Source organism: Temnothorax longispinosus, chromosome 10, assembly GCF_030848805.1.
Source record: "Temnothorax longispinosus isolate EJ_2023e chromosome 10, Tlon_JGU_v1, whole genome shotgun sequence".
Taxonomy (NCBI): domain Eukaryota; kingdom Metazoa; phylum Arthropoda; class Insecta; order Hymenoptera; family Formicidae; genus Temnothorax; species Temnothorax longispinosus.
Window position 1 is genome coordinate 16410094 of NC_092367.1, and position 22923 is coordinate 16433016.

Consider the following 22923-nt stretch of genomic DNA (forward strand, 5'->3'; position numbering starts at 1 on the left):
CGGCCGAATGGATCGGAGAGAAACCGAGAAAGAGCGTAGAAGGACAAAGAGAGATATATAGAGTGATGGAATGACGTCAGGCATGCAATTACCGATGCACTTGACGCGTCCTCAACGGCGAATCGTCCGAACGATCGCTCGTTGCTCCGGCCACCTCCTATAAAGCCCATTTTAGACGATTTAAAATCTGCGATGCTAAATTCGTCTTTCATAAAGAGATTAAAATTGCGGGTTATAAAGCTGCGCAAACCATTTAATAAACTCGTTAATATTTATCTTAAAAAAAAAAGAGATAAAAATTCAGGAGAGGAAATTTGCGCGACGGTGGAATTAGCGCGAGGTTTCTCTCTGCAGATTGTATCTACAGTTCGGTCCATGATATCACCGGATAAGAAATTCTGTCCTGAGTTCTGTCAGCGAATTATGGATCGTCCAGACGGAGCCTAATACCGCCTCTTTCCTTCGTCGTCTCGCGAACATTCGTCAACATCGCGTCCCTCGGCGGTCGTGTCTGGAGTCGATTAAAATGTCGTTTATCTTCCCGGACGTTCCACCCTAACTCCCACGGTGCGGAGAAAACGCGAGCCCGGAGGTGCGAGGTCCGGAGGTCTGGGGTCTCGTCATCGTCGGGCAATAATGGGCCGGGTCGCCTGAATGTAGAAAGTGAAAAATGCCCGGCGAATGGTGGTCAGACAAGGTCGTCGGGGAGAGACGACCTATTCGATCGACGCTAGACGATTACTACTGGTGAATGAGGATTGTACAATAATAAGGCGCGAAGGCGTTGCTTCGCGCTCGATAGAGCGACGATTTTAGATGGACGGCGATTAATCTTGCCGCCAACGTCTATATAAAGCGATAGAGCGCGATTAGCAATTTATATATACGATTGATGATGCGGAGTATTAGTAACTGCTGCATTACTGATCAGCTTACAACCAATATTAGAAGACATTATTTCCGATGTAATTAATTTTCCACCTTCTCGTTCCCGATATCCGTGCCACAAGGGATAATTTCAGAATTGCTTGACGTCTGAAAGGATTCTTACTAATAAACGAGAGTTCTCTACGGGAAGGAGTTTTTTTTTTTTTTTTTTTGCGAAACGTAAACCTCCATCGATCACTTCGCCGCCGTTAAAGGGAATAAGCGCTGGGCGCGCAAGAATGGATTGGTTTTTTGTGCTACGGAGAAGGACCTTTCTCTCCCTCCAGAGAGAATGAATCTACGCCGTGAAGGGTAAAGAAGGAGGAGACGACCGCCGAGACGGCTGATAAACACTTAAGGGGGGGCCCCGCACGGAGGAAAACGTATATCGCGAGGATCAATACTCCGTGTAATTCCAAGGGACTTTTTCATGCCAAAATTGACGATACAATGGACGTGTAAATTAGCGTTAGTAGCCTCGTATAGCCGATGGGAGAAGCAAACTCTCGCGTCTCCCATTCATCCCCGACTACTCCGATTCGTATTTCCTCGGACTTTGTTATATAGACTCGTTTATCCGGGCAATCTCGCGCCCGGTGCCGACGAAATGAGCCCCCAATACAAACGTCGGTGTAACAGCGCGCGTATTCTCAGTCGCGTGAAACCACCGAGCCCTCTTTTATGTAGAAGACCACTTTCACAGCCGAACCCTCGCTCTCTGTGTGGGTTTTTTGCCCCCCTCGGGGCATTTGTTTCCATCGACTCTCACTTTCGAGGGTTTCTGCGGACACGAATCCCTCCAGACATTTAAAGCCATAAATGTCACGCGGATCTTGAAGAATTTGGCAGACTTCTAAATCTATAATTTTGCCTTCTATAGTTTTGCGTTTATGAATTATGAATGCTACGAGTATTCGGGCGACTCGGTTCTCAGTTCATGCTATCTCGGATTCTTGGGTTCAACAAATTCTTCTATATACTAACCGTGCAAGCGTGCAATCTTCATTCCACTAGACACTCCTTATATCCGAGAGTCGCCGGTCGCTACTTTTAAACTCACAAATTCTTAGTTTCCCTCAATTAAATAAGAGAATAAATATACAATTTATCGATTAAGTGGTGTATCGCTACGCTTGGTAATACCGGAGATATTATCGGCACGTAAAGTGCAATCTCTTCGCGGCGAGAGAAGGAATTCACCTTCACGCGATGCCGAAGGAGAGAAGTCCCCTTCGAGACAGAATTCTCGGATAATGAGAGTCTACTTCGAGGCGGACAAAATTCAACACGTTACGGCTGAAATAAGTGCTTTCGCACCTGCAACCCATTGGCCACCTCGCACACTTGTCTCGCGATCGCGTAATTCGGCTCGACCTTCGAGAGCAGAACCGCTCCCGTCTCTTTCTCTCACGTTGAACTTTCTTCTCGAGGAAAAAGCGTCGATCTCCGAACAATCGCGGACATCCGCGATTCACATCTCGGATTTACCCGTATAACTGTAAATCGTCGACGTGTGCGTTCGTTATCGAAAGGCGCCGTCGTCGTCTTCGCGCGAGAGGAATGCCGAAGGACGCGGAAGATGCGGAAAAGGCGCCTGGCTTGCTGATCCTCGCCCTTTCACCGCTTTTAGAAAGGATACCTGCCGCGAAGCACCGATCGCATAATAAATGCGCTTCTCACGCAACATCGGGAATTGGTTGCAATTTGCATCGGAGGCGCTTCTTTCTCTTTATCGCGCGCGATCGCTCGTCATCTGAAAAAGATTTCGAAACGGAAGAACGACACGCGCGTGTACGTAGCGTCGAATATGAAACGAATATATATATATATATATATATATATATATATATATATATATATATATGAATATTAATAAAATTAAAATTAATTTTATTAATATTAATATTAATATAATAGGGCGGCAGTGTGGTTTAGTGGTAGAGCGCCAGACTCGTAATCTGAGGAACCAGGTTCGAGTCCACTAGAGCCATGAAGCATGGAATGTTTTTCCGATAGCTGCGCCCTCCGTGCAAGATAGGCTCTTGTGCGGAGAAAACTGGGCTCCGTCTTTCGGAAAGAGACGTTAAGCCGTTGGTCCAAAGGGTTAAAGTGAGAGGAGAAGGATAGTGTTGGTAGTAGATTGCGAACCCTGCGGGGATATGCAATAAATGACGAAATTTACAGGGAATTTTAATAAAATTAATATGGAGCGCGAAGTGAAATTCTGATAAAATAAACTCGATTTGCTTGTGTGTTTCAGGGCTGAGTTTAGACAACAGCAATATGTCGATGTCGTCGGTGGGGCCGCAGAGTCCTCTCGACATGAAGCCCGACACGGCCCTTATCAATTCGGGGAACTTTAGCCCATCGGGTCCCAACAGTCCAGGGTAAATATTCTTGTAACACTTCAATTTATGCTTCGTGAATATTAATACAGAACTAGACTCAATGGCAGATTTGTTTGAGTGACCTAAAGAGAATTTTCTCTCGGTTTAGCGATATTAAAAAAAAAAACTAAGAGTTACCGCGATAAGGATATAACCGTTCGTTGCGATTTCCAGAGATTTTAAGAGCGCATACTTCGCGATCTATAAATTTAGCGCCGGGCGTTTTCGAAATGTGCATGCTACGGTTGTAGCGGCGTAGATCTCAGACGATCGTTCTCTGCTTTGCATGTAAAGACCCTTCAATGCTGGTTGTCACAGCAACCTCCTGAGTACATCGCCCAGCGGTCAGAGCAAAACGGTCACCCCTTACCCGCCTAATCATCCTCTGTCGGGCAGCAAACATCTGTGCTCGATCTGCGGCGACCGTGCGAGTGGCAAACACTACGGCGTTTACAGGTAAGTTTTTATAATCGTTTCCGTATTGTCGTATTACGCAACGCAACTCGTTAGCACAAACGATACTTCTCGGTCGAACGAAACCTCGATAATCTTCTTGACTTCCACTCACTATTCCTCCTTGCCTTTCATTTTCAAGCGGAGGAGTTTCTGTGAAGGGTTGAGGAACAATTTGCGCTATCCACCGTGAATATCCTTAGAAAATGCCGGTTCAAAGTTATACGTTAGGAAGTATGTATCCGATAGAAGTCTAACGAATACCCCCCGCTCCCCCCCATCTCTCTCGTACCCCGCTCGCATTTGTCATGCAAATTTGATCCTTGACGGCGCGCGCGGCGATTTTATTCAAGAAATGTACGCGCTCGCGGGTAATCGGCGTTTCGATTGCGGCTGAATCTCTCGAGCGGCGACTTCAATAGGTGACTTCAACAAACTCGTTTGAATATTCCCCTTGTGCATCTCATCGTGCGTCCGTCGTTTCGCGGCGGCTGGCCAACTGCAAAAATAATTACCGCGCTCTTCTCCGCTGCATTTCTCCGAGAAGGAAGCGAGCACGCGAACGATAAAGGCCCCACGATTTATTCGAGAGAAAAAAAAAGAGGAAAAAGAGATGCGCCTATGAATATGAATTTGCCGTCGTTGTATACTTGCGTTGCGCCGGATGATTTTTCCGTCGCGAGAGAGCGCGGTTCAAGGTCCTTCGGATTTGCTTGATAATCCTGACCCTCGTTAACAGGGAGAACGGTGAATAATCCGTCCACCGACGGCTCACCGAGAATACAATAATAATAAGCGGGCCGGTTTATTATGCCGTCAGGCCGCGTCACCTATACAGCGGCGCGACACGATAAAGTTGGATAAAGCATCGCCGATAAATGCTTTGTTTTTTCCAATTATCGCTACCCTTCGACCTGCGCTGCAACCTCGCAAAAGTAAGTTACACGATTCCGAATAATAAAATCGAGTGGCTGGACGAGCAGCGGGGAAATTTTTACGGAGGCATTTCTGCCGACGAAACACAGCGCTCGAGCACGACGTCGACGAGGCAGAATCGTCGACCTTTCCTCAAATTATTTAACGCTCGATAAGTCTCGAGGCTGTCTCGTATCTTCACTCGAGGGATTGGTGGCATTAACTTGTTCGGGCGGGAGGATACACGCGCTCGTCAAAGTGTTTCGTGTTACCGTCTGCGAAGTTACGATCACATTTAACGACTATGATTCTATTTGAATATTGAAAATGCACGTGGAATCTAACGTCAAAGTTATATAGATATAGTTTGTTATATTTCGGTTTAATTACGTGCAATCGCTGCAAATTATTTATACTGGGTTACGCAACGTGGCTGAGGTTACTATTTCGGAAGTTCTCGGGTACCTAATATCTGCTGTGTAAAAGGATTTCTCGAGTCTCGCGTTACGATACCGATTCTTCGGTAATCCGACACTGAACTTTGACTCGCGCGCGACGACGCATCCTCGAGAGTTATTAACGGATGCTTCCTCGCGCTTTTTTATTTTCTTGCGTGCATACGTGGTAAAAAAAAGCTTGCAAATGCGGCGTCGTGTTTGCATAATTGGCGCGGTGCGTCGAACCGTCGTCGTCGGCCGGCGGAATAATAAAAATGTCGACGAACCAACGCGGACACGTAACCGCCAGGGCGTCGCGCGCGCGAGGCGAGGAAACACGATAGTAGAGGTAAAAGAGCCTCCACACCGCACGTCGGCCGTCGCCGTCGCGAGAACGGGTCCGCGTATCGTCTTTCGTGTTGCAGCTGCAACAGGTCCCGGTCGCGGCGAACCGCCGCGTTGCGTGCGCGTCCGCGAAAATGCGCGTCGCTATGAAAAGGAAGAAACATCTGCGATGACTTTTATGCGAATAACACGCGAGCCGCTCGCGCGAATGCATGGAACACCGTCGTGAACAACGCATGTCGGCCGTGTTACGACAGCGGCGGTCCGCGCCCCGTCAATGAGCACATTTGTCGTCTTTCGTAATTACCGAAGAACGTCGCTCGTGACAAAACGAATTATTTAACGCGTAATAGTTACGCGATAGCGTGAAAATTATTTTCTGCAATATTTGCGCGTCATATATATAGACTCTATTGAGGATAAAGCACAGAGATTCCGGGATCTTTTACATTCAAATATATATCTAATTATAATTTGAACGTTTGCCATAGAAAATAAATAAAAATTAAGGAAGCATATAAAGAGCGAATGAAATCGTTAGGATAATCGGCCTCCCATTGAGCGATATAATAATGACTGATCGTTGAACTTTCGGCATCTTGCTCGTCGATATTATACAAATTCACGACGCCGCGCGGGCGTGCCTCCGAATTTCATTACAACGCTAGATCTCGTTAACATTTTCCTTCGCGGCGGCTTTACGAAACGGCTCGGATACGAAAGTTAGATCCTCAAAGTAACTTATCCAATTAAAACTTGTATCGACTTTCTAATTTAGCCCGTGAGCTAACCGCGGCGGAACGATCGAAAGTAACGTCGCGGAGGAGAAGGAGAGGGTCTCGCGGGGACCTTAACACCTATATTTCAAGTTATATATAGACATCTACTCCGAATTTCGATCTCCTAACACACTTGCCTGATAAAAGCGATGTACGATACTTTCCCTCGAAGTCACAATCTCTTTTTACACATTCAAGCAAACGTCCTAAGTGGGACTCACGGACGAGCAAGCTCGCGCATCAATTAATCCGGGAACGGGCGACTGGAGTAATTTTTACACCCCTGCAGTATCAAAGAAATGAAGCTCCCATCACTAGTAATTTTAATATGCTTCTCATTTATGCAAAAAAGAATTAGGCGATCGTTCCCAGGTTAACGAGACACCCACGAGGTCTGTTTCGTATCATTTTAATTTCTGCTCCGAATTTTTTTTCACCTCAGTTCCGTTCATTTCACTCAATTAACTTTTTGACGAACGCCTTATTATGTATCGTATTACAGTTTCCAATGCATTTCCAATGCGCATATTTTTGTTTAACTCCCAGCGACCAGTTTTCGCGGCCGCGCGGAATTCCGCTCCAATTTCCGCGAATCGGCGAGCGACCTCGAGGTCGCCATTCTCGCTATCAGAGCGCTTACGCCGAGGTCGATTGCTGGTCTACGGCTGGTGCACGCTGGGCGTGCAGGGAATCCCGATGCAGCGTGCCCCTCTTCGCCCCACTTTCCCGCGCGTTCTCTCTCTCTCTCTCTCTCTCTCCCCCCCTTCGCTCTTCGTACCGCGATGATTGCACCGAGCTGCAGACCGGCCTGGCCGACGTTCGCGTTGCATCAGAGCCCCATCAACCTTGGACTTGCTGCTGTTGGCTCACGAGGTTAGGACGACTACCCACCCGTAGTTCCTACGAGCGGAGGGGGGGCCCCTCCCTCTCCTCCTCTCGCTGTATATAGGCACTTTGCTCCAGTGGCGGCTAATTAACCCTTTAACCCAGTGTTGTTCGTTCCTCCTCGACCGACAAAATGCCTTCGAGATTGGCAAGTGTATAGTTCGCTATACGTGCTTCCCTTCTTCACTTCCAGAAACGATATTTAGTTAACTTATGTAATCAGAAAATAAGAATATAATCGCTAAACACGTTTTTATTAACGTTCAAGCTACAGAAAGACTCACTTAAGATTTACTTTACATATTGAGATCCTTTACGTCCGGACAACGTTCTAACATTTTCGAAAATGTAATTTCTCGAAGATATGAATAGCATTTGTATCTCGATTATCTGGATTAACGCTTTCGTGAAACAGAAAATTCAAACGCTAGCGTTTCGAGACTTTTTCTCGAGGAACTTCCTTCCGCCGCGAAAAATGACGCGCTGAGGGAACGCGATCGATTCTGCAAGGGGGGGCCCGCCGTGGATTTAAAGCGCAAAACAGCCGACCCGTAACCCAGACGCGCAGGTATAAGTTCTCGCGCGGGAACTTAATTAATCTCATTAAAAGTACCCGGAGCAATTTGTAGCCATCTCGCGCGCGTAATTAACCGCGCGGAAAAAGGGGGGGAGGTCGGGGACTCGAGCCACCGCTCCAATAAAAAACTGGTCGCGCATCCAACATTCGGACATGTTCATCATATACGCCCCGCGTAATGCATAACCGTCATGCGATGCCCCCCTCGCCCGCAAATTGCAGCAATAACGCGCGCAATGCCAGGGCACGGCGGCGCGGCGGGGAAAGATCGGCCAGTTGGAGGAAGGACGGTGCTCGCTCTTATTTTCGCGTGTTCCTTTCGCGCGCCACGACGCCGCGCGTCCATTTCTCACGGATTAAATGCGCCGCGACCGTCCACGTATGTACGCGCGCGTGTTACCGTAGAAGAAACATGTACGCGCGTTTGCTGGGAGGCACTCGTCTCGGAGTCATTTTATTTCAATTTCATAGTAATCCGCCGTCGAAGCTCCCGCGTTTTGAATTAACTTCGTTATTAAATGATACCGCAAGCGAGAATAAAATGGATGGAAATGCGTACAATTTAATGTGTGCAATAGCCCGATTATTTATTTGATGATTAACGATTATCGCATAAATAATTGTAATTCGGATATTATTTCATATATATACGTAATGTAGATATATATATGCACGTAATTTTTATTTTTTATAATTGAATATTCGTCATCGCAATATTATTTAATTATTATGCTTGAAAAATATAAGAATTATTTATATCAATTAAAAATATTGAATTATTTTGTTAAGAGAGATATGAGCTTAAATAAAATGAATAAAAATAAAATAATTATTAAAAGGTCTTTTTCAAATAACTAACACGAGTAATAGGTCGAAATTCATTTTATTAATACAATAAAGATAAAAATACAAATGCATTAAGAATCTCGTCCCGTGACAATGTCCCTTGCCGTTGCTTTATTTTCCACATCAAACGAAACCGTACTGCCGCCGTACATTCTTATATTCTTTCTTTTTTCTGACGGAATTTCCCGCGCTCGGGTGAAAAACTGCGAGGCACACGCGTAGCTTCGCCGACATTATTTGTGCATATGGCGTTGAAGGTCTTCATACCGCATTAGAGAAGAAGGGAGAAAGAGCGAAAGGGAGAGCGAGAGAGAAAAGAGGGAGAAGGAGAGAGACGGCTAGCGCGGGGCTCTACACGTGTCTCGTGTCATGAATATTTGTCTTTCGCATAAACTCCGCGAGATCAAACGGCTGCCACGGTGGTCCAGAAATTGCATCACGTGCGCGGCGGCGTCGCCCACGTTAAACAGATGCGCGATGCAACTTGTGCGACGCACAGCCGCCGCTCAACTATATCGGAACGTTATTGTCCCATCGGGCATCGGTCGTAGTAGCGTTAGCCTCTCGCGCGTTATCTCGTCGTCTCGACGCTGGGAAAGCGCCGAGATACACGAATGCCCGTGTAATCGTCATTAATCCATGCTCCGACGCCGAGGGAGAATTTCCTCTTTCTGCGGCCGGCACTTATACGTGGTGATTAAGGACACGACGGTGTCGCAACCTCGAAGCCTCCTCCGTTCGTCGTAATCGAGTCGCGAATTAACGATCGTCGGTGGAAAAAGCGAAATCCGACCGGCAGGTATTTATAAATGGCACCCGGACGAACCTGGCGCGATTTCTTTCTCCCCGTATTTATTACACGTTTATTTCGAAATAAACAGACCTCTCTGCGAGGGAGAAAGAGCGTTTCTCTCGTCTTCCGCGATACCTCGATCGTAAATTCTCACCGTCGCGCGAGATCAAATTCGCGTCTCTCCACGCTGGGCGTTATTCAACGCGGCTTCTATACACGTGTGCTTTATCAACGGTAGCGCGCGTTTAAGATTGCACGATATGATGCGTTCTCGTAAAATCCGGCATCTCGATAAAGGACGTTTGTCGTTTGACGCTTCGCGAAATCCCCCGAGATTAGAGCGCCGTGTCGTTTGTCTCCTCAGGACGCGTTTCTCGCGTATAATAGGAACTCCCCGCCGGAGAGCCAGACAATGTATACGCGCCGTTTGATTTATCTTTGAGTCTTCATGAATGCGCTTTATGAATGCGCCTTCGCCGTGCCGCCGCTCTCCCGTCGCAATCGTCTCGAATAATGTATCCCGGCTCCCAGCGGCTTTTAGCGTTGACTGCCGCGCGAATTAATTTCGCAGGAGACCCGTTAAGGATCGCGCAAATAAACGGCGACGCTCGTTTTTCCGCGAGGGACGAAGTGGGGATAACACGGAGGTAACACGGAGGGAAAATTCGACTTTATTGTCTCCGGTTCACGTTCATTCGCAGCTGAATCTTAGCTCCCGTGTTCGCTCGACGGAAGACGGCGCGTCGTGTATCTTCCGCCGCGCCGCGTGGCTTTATTCACGTTTAGCAGATGACAGCGGAATTTAATGCCGCTGTTTGTTCCACGCGCGGCGGAGGATGTAGCGTTTTCGAAATATGTGACGTCGTTCTTGTTGTCACCGGGCGAAGAAAGAGCGCCGCTTCGCCCCGAAATCGTTCGCGGACGCCGCCGCCGCTGTCGCGAAAAACACGCGATACGTATTTTCGCGGCGAAAATAAATTCACCGGCGAGATTTGCACCGTCCCGCTTTTCTGGATCTCCCGACGGGAGATTTCTGGAGACGTTCCAAAAACTTTAAAAACGACGACCCTGAGAGGTACGAGCCGTGACTCGCACGGGTTCGTTGATGATCGGCGAGCTTCTCCGGCGGCGGCGACAACAACCGCGGCTGAGTGACGCGATGATCGAAATGTCGATTCGCGATTTCCGAGAGCGACGGAAGGAAAGTGCCTGCTCTTTAGCTGCTAAAAGTATTGTCCTGCTGAAAAATAATTCACAGTTCCGATGCACGTACCGCATCGCTGCTGTTTAGGTCAGTAATTTAATTCTAGCTAGCCTTATTTTCGAGTCCTTAAATCGCCGATCTACTCGACTTTGTCATTTTTATTCTAATTAATATTTTTAAGCTTGTAATTTATAGAAATTGGAAATACATTGTCTGAATAAGATATTTATGAAAATATCAGGTCAAGAAAATTATTTGAGTTTAAATCGTACTTATTGTAAGAAAAAACGGTCCACTGGACCACAATGTGGCGAGCTAGGGTTAATCACCGAGCGCCGATAAACAACGTTTCTGAGGTGCTTTTCATAAAATCAAAATTAGCGGCCGTTAGTCTCCGACAATGAACCGAGGCCGATCTTTTATTTTTGCTCGTGGTATTGTTCCCGCGACAGCTGCTCGTAAAGAATTGCACCCGAGAAGTCGTAAACCCGCGGCACCTCATCTCGATGCGTCTCCAGGTCGGAGAAGAAACTGATGTGAGAACGTTGACGGGGAAGAGTGCCAACAAATTGTTCGACGGACTTAAGTCGTCGCGCTATCGCGAAATACGAGACACAGACCGCCGTGATTCACCTTTATCGAGCGGGCAACGCAATAATTATCCCGTGACAATTAATTTCCTTCAATTCCCCTTACTTCAAAACTCCTTTGCGCTTCCTCGAACCAGATTCCAAGGCAAAAAATGTAATTGCGTTCGTGCGGTTCTGATGTTCATTGCGTGAAATCGAAATGAGCGCGGGATATAATTCGCTCCTTTCAAATTTCATCGCTTTAAAATGTTTAACTGCGTAAAACATCGCGATGATAAAGCACAATGAATTCCGGAATCCACTTTGAGAGAAATGAGCATGGAGTGTAATTGTCTCATGATAAACGCATCTCCATTTGTACAATGGAATAATTGCAATTAACTGCGATATAATAGAATGTAATGACGCTGTAAATACCTTCCAACTCGATCGTGATTTATTTCTTTCGAGTGTCGTGGATAGCGCAATGATTTTCTTCAGCCTGACCGATACTTCACCTTTACTCGAGCCTTTACTTAAAAATTTTTTTTATTAAATTTCAAGGCAAAGAACATTCAGCTACGTTCAATCGAAGAGTGCCCTTCAGAGATCGGATTCCTTTTTTTCCATTTTTTTAATAGAAACGATCGCGTAAAGTTGCAACATAACGGCGTGTAATGCCGCGTTACATTGTCATTATCTGAAGCGAGCATCGTCTTTCAGCTGCGAGGGATGCAAGGGATTCTTCAAGAGGACCGTGCGTAAGGATCTGTCGTACGCCTGTCGCGAGGAGAAGACCTGCATCATCGATAAGCGACAGAGGAACCGCTGTCAGTACTGCCGGTACCAGAAGTGCCTGACGATGGGGATGAAGAGGGAGGCGGTGCAGGAGGAACGTCAGCGCACTAAGGAGCGGGATCAGAGCGAGGTGGAGAGCACGAGCAGTTTGCACGCGGACATGCCGATCGAGCGTATCCTCGAGGCGGAGAAACGTGTCGAGTGTAAGATAGAGCAGGGAAATTACGAGGTAAATATATTCGCGCCCGTGATGAAGATATCGCGTGTCCGATGCGTGTCGCGTGTAGGCGTATCTCCTCCTGACGGGAGGGAAAAGCGGAAGTTTAGATATGTATAACAGTAATGACGAAATGGCTGTTTAAGGATATGTATGTAGGTCGCTATTATAGATACGTCTTAGGATATACTATTTCTAATTGTGAGAATAATCTCGCGGTATAAAATAAGAATTTATTATGTATGTTTATCACACAATTTATTATTCCTCAAATGAATTACAATTCTTCACTCACAGCTATAATCTCTTGTAAAGTCAATGCATACACGGGATGAAAAATCGAGGATCGAACTCGGAATTCGATTCTCCTATACGGGATCTATGCGTCACCTAAATTAAGAATTTATAATTTAGATTTTAATATACATTGCAAGATAGCGCGAATTTATGTACGTGAGATCTTTATAAAGATATAGCTTGAACGTAATTTTATCGTAGTTTTTATGGAGATATATCTGCCGTTCTATAAAGAATCTCGGCGTTGTAATTGTCATTAGTGGTTGTTCGCAGAACGGCGCCCTGCTTATCCCATCGAAGCGCACTCTCCACTAATTCGCTACCTTTCTGTAATGCGCAGAACGCAGTGTCGCACATTTCCAACTGCACAACGAATCAACAAATCTTCCAGCTGGTGGCATGGGCAAAGCATATCCCGCACTTTACGTCGTTGCCGGTGGAGGATCAGGCGATTCTGCTCAAGGCTGGCTGGAGCGAGCTGCAAATAGCTGCCTTCTCCTACCGTTCCATCGACTCGAAGGACAATATCATTCTGACAACGGACGGCTCGTTGCATCGAAATGCGACGGGAAATGCGCTCGGGTCCACGATATTCGATCGCGTGCTCTCGGAGCTGGTGTCGAAGATGCGCGAGATGAAAATGGACAGGACCGAACTCGGATGTCTTAGGTGACTGGCAAGAATAATCTTTAATATGAATCTTTAATAGAACTCCGACGATTGAATTGCCGTGAAACGAAACTGACTGTTTGTCAATGTCTTTGCCATTCATTCTTTTCTTCTTAATTCTAAGATCGTATTTTTCTTTTTTTTTTCTTTTTTTTTTCTTTTTTGACATAAGCTAAATGAAGCGAATCCAATTAACAAATGGCTTTCGATCTAATATCAATATTATTTTTTAATGTGCAGATCCATTATTCTTTTTAATCCCGACGTGAAAGGCCTCAAGTCCGTAAATGAGGTCAGCCTGCTGCGCGAGAAGATCTACGCCGCTCTAGAAGAGTACACCCGCGTGAACTGTCCGGAGGACACCAGCAGATTCGCCAAGCTGCTGCTTCGCCTGCCATCAATCCGTTCGATCGGTCTCAAGTGTCTGGAGCACATGTTCTTCTCTAAGTTAATCGGCCAGGCACCGCTCGAAAGCTTCCTCACGGAAATGTTGGAGTTACCGTCGGATCCTTAGGAGCAGAAGGTGTGCCGCGTTGTGGGGCACACCGATATGTAAAAAAAAAAGTAAAAGAAACGAACACAAGAGGAAGAAGTAAAAGAAGAAGACGACGACGATGACGATAATGACGACGACTACGACGAAAGAGGATTGGACCCGCATTCGAGTCGAGTTTCGCATTCGAGATGCAACGATTTCTGTACTACGTCGCCTTTCCCCCGAGTCGCAGTATAGACTATCCGTGTGTCGAGCGAGGTGGAATTTACTTACTTCTCTTCATCGCCACCCCCCCCCCATCTCCTCCCTCCCTCTCCCATTCCTCTCCTCGCCCTGTTATTTATGTTTTTGTTAGAGCTTAGCGACTCTTATGTCCAGCGTAAGGAGGCGGTCTTACTGGTCGACGACGCCACGCACATACGGGAAAATAGTGACATAAGTGCGTGCGTACGCGTCTGCGTCTTTGTACAGCTTGTATACGCCTGTATACATCTGAGCGCTGTCTGACAGCTGCGGTCTGCAATTCAGGTTTCGATGTTGTCGGTCGATAATTAGTTAGTTAATTAGTTAATTTCTCGAATCGGTTAAATTTGTTACGACGGTTAGCGATACTTTACAAGACGCAAATGCAATTCGTAGAAATTTACTTCGACTTATCCGGTGGATGAATAAAGTTTGACGGCGTTAATTTATGGAAAGCTACATAGACAGAGAATTATCTGTACAAAATATTGTTAATCACAATCGCTGCCTCTTTAGCCTGCGACATGTGTCGTGCCATCATCCGAGCGAAGATCGTGTCCCACACGATATTTCGTGCCGATCGATCCTTGGTTCGGACAGAATATCGCGTCTTCGTCGGACCGCACCTTTCACAGTCACAGAAGTTCCTAGAATTATTAAGTTTCTTTTTTTATTTTTGCACTTTGTTACTTTTCGGTCTCTCTCTCTCTTTTTTTAAATATCTTTCTTGTCTCTTTCTCAACGTCGCGGGTTGCTTCGACAATGCCGTTTTCAACGGCGGACGCTCGACGAAGACGCGACTCTGTGCTCGCGAGTTCTCGGACACCTTTACATTCCAACTCTGCCTCGATTCGGATCGTTACTTTAAAGAGCCACTATTTGCATATAGATATGTATACATACATACTTGCATCAAATGCGTATCCCCTTACGCTCAGTGCGCAAGTTTAACGATAATTTATTGTTTTGTATTTTAGAGTATAGGAGAGAAAACGAACTTACTAATTCATTATTAATTAAATTAAATATACACATGGTAGTCCCCTTTTTTTATGCAGCATGTGTCCGTGATGGAATATCAGAAGTGCAACAATCGGACGTCAGAGCGTGCGAACGAAGTATTTACTTTCAAGGTGTTAGGGTTTCCGTTTATCTCTTTGTTTCCTTTTGGTAAAATGCACGCTCGGATATATACTCGGATCTTCTTCGTTAATCTTTTAATATTTAGATTTAACGATATGACAAACTCTTACTACGCGTATACACATTTGCAGTACTGGATTGCTGTCTTCTGTGTCCGGTACAAATTCGACATGGCAGCAAAATAGAGTAGAGAGAGTATAGACATTTAACTTTTTCTCATAGTATACTGGCAGTGAGATTTATTTTCCCCCGGAGAATGTTCAATGCACGAAAGCAGATTAAAAACAAAGATGCAAGAGCTCTCGAATCTTCGAAAGAAAAAAAAGAGCTGTTTCAGATGTATAATTAAAACTATAAAAATCTTAGCATACGATAAGAATTAACTACTGATCGTGGACACAGGATTAAGATAGAAACCCTCTCGTTGTTAGTAATTTACAGAATTGCGTATCACATGACGTGAGCTGATGGATCCGATAGACTTGTAAATTACATAAAGCAGAGCATCTGCAAATGTTTGCTCAGCGGCTTATTTTCTAAATTTAAATGTTATTAGATATATAAAGATATATATGTACAAAACGTATATATACATATATATATTTTTCTCGAGACTGTTAATTACTATTTTATCTGTTAACTATTTCTACTTGTGAAGAAATTGGATTAACGACATAATTTATGTGATAGTCAAATTTTAATAGTTTTATGTCAACATCGCGTTGACTCGGTTCTTCGTTTGGAAAAATTTTTAGATGTGTAATGTACAATAATTTGTTCATTTAATAGAGATACGTAAACGTTTATAATATTAGATTTATACGTATCGTTTTTTTTGTAACGAATTTATGAAGTGTTTGATGATTATAATTAATGACTCGATGCAATTATGTTGTAAAATGTGAGCGTTCGGATGTAAAATTATTTTTTTATTTTAAATAAAATCAATTGTGGAATAATATTTCATCATTTTTGCGAATGTTGTACAAAATATTTGATGCTTTCTCGGACTCTTTCAGCTCTAATCATTGATACGATTTACTCTACTACTCTAGAAATAGTAAGGGAATGATCATACTTACTTCAATAATATAAATTATGATAATATTATTGTATATTATTAAACATATTTCTATTTTTGCGTGAATGCCTACGATTGTTAGTTGTTGGTTATTGTTATCTACTTGATGAGAGTTTTTAATGTTATGCGTACCGTGGGAAACAAAACACAATATTAAATTCATAATTTTTTTTATAACATGCTGGAGTTACTATTCATTTCAGATGCCTATTTTAGCGGTTTTTTTTTTCTTTATCATTTAGGGAAGACGAGTTATATTTAATGGCATATTAATGCGGATGCAGGAGCAATATCGTGTATGTAAATCGAATTAATTTCCCATATATATACATATATATATATAGACGTGATTCAAGTCACTTTTGATTTATTAAGTAGGAGCGCAGATAAAAAAAAGAGCGAGATTCTATTAACCAAACTTATCGTTTGATTGTACAATTGTTACTTGAATACTTTTATTGACGAAGCACCTGACCAAAATTACCTCTGAACAATCGCGCGACTAGCGATCACCTCTTCAAATTCCTCACAAAATATAAAAACGATGCTGTAAGTGACCATTAGGATTGGAGGGCGCGAATGAAGCTACCTGTGAATGAAGTTTCATATAAATATATAAATGTTAAAAACGGAAATATATCTATACATATATATATAAATAATATATGAATATATATAAACCGAATTCTTTCACAAATACAAATGCAACAACCTCAGTAGTGATCAGGAAAAAGAGAAAAAGAAAAGAATTAACAAAGATAAACAGATTAATGAGCTCTATGTCCTGCGATCAGATACATTATATAAGGTAAGAGGATTTTACAAGAGTGGTCTTTGGAATGCCGTGATGTTTTACTAAAGCATAAATAACACACTGAGCTTCTTTCGCGAAGCACCGTTCGGGAAGAAAATGCTGGTTTCGCGTGCGTGTGCGTGTGTGTGTGTGTACGTGTGTGTGTACCGAGTATACTTTAATATAAACTTAAATGCTTTTGCCATACTTCTTTGAAGTATCATTGAAATGGTACGATGCTCAAGTCGTGTGTAGTAACAATCTTATCTAGTAACACTGTCCTGGAAGAATCGGGTGCGCTGTGTAATATCTTTCTGTACAGTAAAAATAGCAACGGATACTATATTTTAATTTTGTATCTATCGTATATCTTCTTCGCTTTTGTGTCTTGTACTTATGCAAACCCTGGACATACATTTTTTTCCGTTGCATGTCGTTCTTTTTTTTTCTCTCTCTCTCTCTCTCTCTTTCTTTCTTTCTTTTCGATAATTTGAACGTTTGATTGACACATTTTTAATTTGTGAAATCCCCGTAGCTTTTTCTGTCACTTCAGTATTTAAAAGGCAAACGACAGGACATCTTTTCATAGCATATTGAAACCCTTTCTACGCACCCATTCTACATAGATCAGTACAAATAAGTTTAATAATAATAATAAATAGTAATAAATAACAATAATAATGATAATATTAATAATGGTACCGATAATGTTAATAATATACCGTTTACTCTTATCAAGCGCGTAAGTTATACCCAACTTAACAACAACAAAAAATAGTAGCAGGTGTCCTACTAAAAGTACCGTACCTTTAACGAGCTAAACTGTAAGCCAGTATGTTACATCTATGTATAAACGTCGTACAATTTACGTATGGGCAATCTCTAATTAAGGAAAGTTAATAAGTTCAACTCTTGTATGACTGCCATTATCAAATATTATTTCGAATAATTATCGTAAATGCGATACTCTCCGCGTAGTCGGCCGTTTTTTCATTATCTCTTCTGGCCCGCGCGGAGGAGAGCCACGTGAACGCGCACGTTTATACACACGCGAAAAACACACGCAAAAAACGTTCGTTGATAATTTCGAATTAGAACCTTTCTCTCGCGCGCGAGGACGACGAGGCGTGTTTAAAATATATTCTTAGACGACATTGGAAGAGAAAAAAGAAAAGCACTCCGATTGCAAAGCCGATTGCAAAGGGATATACTTCGATCGTGAACTGTAATTGTATATTGTCGATAAATGTTGAATATGTAACATTCCACTTTACGGATTAATCATTAATCGGCGAATGCATACGAATGCCTATCGAACATCGCTTCTTCTTTGTTTTTCATGCGATACAAGTCACCGATGTATAATTCGCTCCGTTTCGTATAGAATCGTCGAAGCACCGCGACTTTTGATGTCTCCCGCTTGCGTTACGGTGGGACGTTGGCGTGTTGTACGATAACTCCGTCGCAAATGTTAATTTATTTCACTGGCTTTAATAACCAACGACACTATTATATGGTTGTGCTCCGTTAGATAGCAAAGCAATATAGTTAATTGTACATGTGTGCACATGAGCATATATATATTTATATAATATATATTTTATATACCAATATATATTATATATATTTATTTTACGTATATATATATGTATTTTTTATGTGCATATATGTATGTGTGTATGTACATCCCTCAAGAGTCCATCTCGTATCTTTTTAAGCTGTATAAGTTATATGGATTTCATTTTAATAGTTAACGGAACGAATTCTTCATTTGCGCATCCATTTGTAGATTACGAAAAAAGATCTGTCTCTACATACTTATACTATATTTACTACTAAACTATTAAGAAATACGCTTTTGTAAATGTACACCTTTTTTCAAATATATAACGGTACGGAACATGTGCAAAGTATCACGTACGGCGGGCGTCGAGTTCTCAGGTGAGGAGAGAGCGAATGTTTTAGGAAGAATAAGAGTAATATATTCACACACAGAAAGCGAGATGAGGGTATATAAAATAATATGTAGAAACGTAAGAGAGAGAGAGAGAAAGAGAGATAAATAGAGATCCCGATGTAGAAGAGGAAAGCGAGAGAGAGGGAGAGAAAGAGAGTGAGACTGAGAGTAAGAGAGAGGGTGAGAGAAATTGTTGAACGGCAAGAATGTGCAAAACAAGGGGAGTGATGCTGATGAGTGTACTTGTACAACAGTATGGCTAGTAACAATCCCTGAGTAAAGAAATATAATGTACGGTTTCGCGCCAAGAGATAGATCGTCTATTCTGACTTATCTAAATATAATATTTTTATGAACTGAAAAAGACTGTCATATTTTTGTACCATTTACAGACCCGCCCCTTGTACATCTTTACTCACATTGTACGCTTACAAACGTGGATAAATAAGTCGATTGATTTTCCTTTTTGCAGTATAATTTATTAACTGTATTTATTAGAGGCAGACAGGTTTTGTGCATCATACTTCCGCATACGAAAGCAGTAAAAGTTCATATCTTTCACATAGTCGTTCGATTTATAATGGACAAATGTACAATTATGATTGCTTACACATGTTACGTGTGTATGTAAAGTGCAATATGTGACAAATATATATATATATATATATATATATATATATATATATATATATATATATATATATACATGGCACTTCTACTATTTTAAGGAAAAAAGAAGCTGAATGTAATAATTTAAAATAACAATATATTTCCGAAGCATCCGTATCTCGTAAAAAATGTATGTATATATATAAAAATGCTTGGACGCATTTTAAATTATAAAACTTTCACAAATACGTATGTTACATTCATTAAACTACAGGGAGCAATCAAGGAACGAAGGAAGATATAAATAAATCGAAATGTGGAAAGTATAAATAAAATAAAAATTATCGAAAAAATTTTTTTTTTATTTACGATGGACATATTAAAGTCGAATATGGTTCAGAAATTGCCACTTAATATGGATATTAACATAATCGTTACATCATCGATGTAAGTCCATCACTGCAAGTTCTTTCCCCATCTTCCATTTTTCAATATATATAAATAAAATTACCTAATACGAAATTGGACACGAAAACATTATTACATATATCTTTCACAACTAATTGCTTGCACATTGTTATGAAGAATCCTGTTGCCACTTTCCCTCATGTTACAGAATATGTACAATTAGTTATCAAGAAATAGTCACTAACGGAGATTTTATTGAATGTATTGTAAGTTAGTTGCATTGCAAATTAAGATTGGAAGTCAAACTGTTGGTTTCACATTTTTTAAACTAAATTTCACAGCTTTCCAGCATGTGTGCAGTCTTGATTTTCGGTTTATCTGAAAAAAACATATACCAAAATAAAGATTAGTCTCTATCGCCGCGCATCAGTAATATATTAATTTTAGTCAAAGTAAAATATTGCATTATAATTGAAGATGTCTGGTTAACATTAGTCGCTGCGCCTAGAAAGACGTCGCAGCGAGAATCTGATCGCCAATTTAATCTAACATGTTTGTGCAATGACGAACACAAATAAAACGTGTTGGTCATGAATTTTTACATGTATATATATACACATATTCTATTTAATCTCTTTTTTCCTCTTTTTCATCTCAATTTTACATTAAAAAGGATTCAACATAATGCAGCATAATAAATAAATAAAAATAAGATAAGAATAAGACTCTTAATTATATTAATAATATTAAGAATATGACTCACAAAATTTGTCCAATTTATTGAGTATCTAAGGGTTACTTAGAACTTTTCTTCTTCAAGACCGTGCTTGAAAAACATGAGTACAGGCACAGAATCGCCATCGATCTCACGGTACTCCATGAGGCCCACAATTCCATCGATGTCCATTGAAGTACCGGTGAAAAATTGCAATTCCTTAAAGCGGCTTAGGATATCCTTCATAACTTTATTCATATTTGTTTTAAAAACCTCTACTTGATCAGGTGACTTTTCCTCTAGCTTCGCCACTAATCTGCAAACAGAATTTAGCAAATATTTTTAGAATAACATGCATAGAACCCACGTTACTTACAAATATATGTTTTTATTTATAAACGAATAGACAACTCATAAATAAATAGAAAAAAATTCTTTCATTTTATTACTCTTCTAGGAAAAGCTATATGATTCGCTGGAAATTGTTACATGAGTACTTTTATCAATGAGTCACATTAACGTGATTCATCTTAATTCATTAACCTTAAAAGCTTGTTAGTAATTTCGTAATCTTTACAATATTTTAAAAAATGTTAACGTGATGCAAGATAGATATTATTCAACTATACAAAATATAGTAGTAGCACAGGTTATTTAGTTTTGCCATTACTGCAATGTGGTAGCCGCGCGCGTCTCTACCGAGATGGCAACACATTAATTAGCCGCGTTTTCTCGCGAGCGCTCGATCGCGCCGACTAAATACATAAACAAATTCGACAACAATAATCATCGCCCTGATCGACACTCTCGACCGACGATCTCATTGGACAAGAGTTAGGCGGGCGTATAGTGGAGTGGCACCATCGCGACTCGCAGAGAGTCGCATGGTATTTTTGGGGACGCATCCTCCACAATACCATCGTTACATCCAACGATACACTCCTCTCCATCACTATCATCCATGATCGACATCAATATGCGTATCCCCAAAATAAATCGAAATCAATAAATCTACATAGAAGATACTTACTTCTTCATGTAGTCTTTGAGGTATAACGTGTAAGACTTTTTATCTCCAAAGGCAAATGTTTCCTGAAGGCGATGGTTCAACACAACGTCCACGCCAGACTCCACCGCTACGTCGGTACCTTCGTCAGCCTCCTCGGCAGACGGATTAAAACCAGCGATTTCAACGTCACCCGACCTACGGGTAATTAACTAAAAAATTAAATGTAAAAATGTTACGCCATTTTTCTTTGCGTAAGGTACTTCGTAAGTAACATATATATGTACCTTGCCATATACTTCATACAGCACGTCGTCTATCAGCTTGATTTTGTAGGTATCGGAGAACATCTCATCTCCTATAAAATATATACAGAAAATTATAATCCTAGAGACCCAACCCATGCCTGATTTTTTTTTTATATATATATATAAATGGTCACCTCAGGCGATTTTTACATCCAAATTAAAAGTCACTGTTATTAATTACATATTACATATTTTTTATCGCTCTATAATTTATTGGTATTTGAGGACAATATGTACGTATATATAGATTTATTCAACAGTTACTGGAAAACCAAAAAATATTTAAAAAATAAAAAATGATTTGAAATTACTGTAATGTTTTTTTTTCGATATTGGGGTGTAAAAATCACCTCAGGCGCCTGTTCTCGGATTAAATATCTTATTTCGTGCGGACTCTACATTACACAATCTTATCGTAACTACACGTTGCTCCAGCAATCTCACGAATCTTCGAGAACATATGGGGAGGTTAGGTATATGATAGAAAATTTACCAAAAAGCTAAACTACAATAATCGCGATAATTCGTGAAAATCGTGCAAAATCGAGGAATTTGCGTTGTAATTCCATGCGGAGAAATTATAGGAAGAATAATTTGTCCATGTGTTCGAATATCGCCGAATTCCGCGATGCCATCATTTAGGCATTTCGCTCCCATTATTGTGTCTCGGCGACGAAAGATGAAAAATATTTGGCTCACGCGATCGCGCGAGTCGTTCTTCATTTACTCACCGGTGAAAATATCCTTATAAATCTTCATTGTGGAAGATGGAGAAAGATTCAACAGCAGCTAAAACTAAACAAGACACGGTCACCCAAAAGAGCGCACCGGAAAAGAAGGAGACTCGGCGAAGATCTGGCGAGCGTCTCTCAAATTTTCGGCTCCGACCAAGACTGTCAAACTAAACTGCCAAATGCGCCGACTCTTGCCGTCCTGACATCTAGTGGGAATACAGGCTTCCGCGCCGCGCGCCGCGAAATTCGAAAGCCTTGAAAATTCAAGTATCGGGAAAATCTAATAAAAAAGATATATGGCGTTTCTTTTTTTTTATTTAGATAAAAAAGGA

At 41.9% G+C, this 22923-nt stretch overlaps 2 protein-coding genes across 10 annotated transcripts in view; one reads left to right on the plus strand and one right to left on the minus strand.

Annotated features, from left to right (window-relative positions):
• The window catches only part of Usp (retinoid X receptor ultraspiracle), a 68102-nt gene extending 47896 nt beyond the window's left edge, over positions 1-20206 (plus strand). For 6 of the 8 annotated variants that reach the window (XM_071791530.1, XM_071791527.1, XM_071791524.1 and 3 more), the window contains 5 exons: positions 3188-3314; positions 3609-3770; positions 11841-12144; positions 12770-13098; positions 13339-20206. In XM_071791530.1, the coding sequence (XP_071647631.1) occupies positions 3188-3314; positions 3609-3770; positions 11841-12144; positions 12770-13098; positions 13339-13612 (1196 nt within the window). In that variant the 3' untranslated portion in view covers positions 13613-20206. The remainder of the gene's footprint in view (positions 1-3187; positions 3315-3608; positions 3771-11840; positions 12145-12769; positions 13099-13338) is intronic. The other 2 variants (XM_071791532.1, XM_071791529.1) reach the window with 1 other exon arrangement.
• On the minus strand, positions 19762-22745 carry Tctp (translationally controlled tumor protein). 2 transcript variants are annotated; one of them, XM_071791535.1, is made up of 5 exons: positions 22589-22745; positions 21837-21907; positions 21574-21761; positions 20592-20859; positions 19762-20206 (listed from the first exon to the last, which is right to left on the minus strand). In XM_071791535.1, exons 1-4 carry the CDS (start codon positions 22614-22616, stop codon positions 20628-20630), a joined length of 519 nt encoding a protein of 172 aa, XP_071647636.1. In that variant the 5' UTR covers positions 22617-22745; the 3' UTR covers positions 19762-20206; positions 20592-20627. The 2 variants fall into 2 exon arrangements, with proteins under 2 accessions (XP_071647636.1, XP_071647637.1); XM_071791536.1 differs by having other exon boundaries at positions 21574-21747; positions 22589-22653.
• Positions 22746-22923: the final 178 nt, after the last annotated feature.

Excerpts from the sequence above, each read along its gene's own strand:
- Tctp (XM_071791535.1), bottom strand. The coding sequence starts at position 22,616 with ATGAAGATTTATAAGGATATTTTCACCG. Across the intron at positions 21,762-21,836 it reads TGTATGAAGTATATGGCAAG|TTAATTACCCGTAGGTCGGG; the intron begins GTACATATATAT and ends TTAATTTTTTAG. Across the intron at positions 20,860-21,573 it reads CTCAAAGACTACATGAAGAA|ATTAGTGGCGAAGCTAGAGG; the intron begins GTAAGTATCTTC and ends TTCTGTTTGCAG.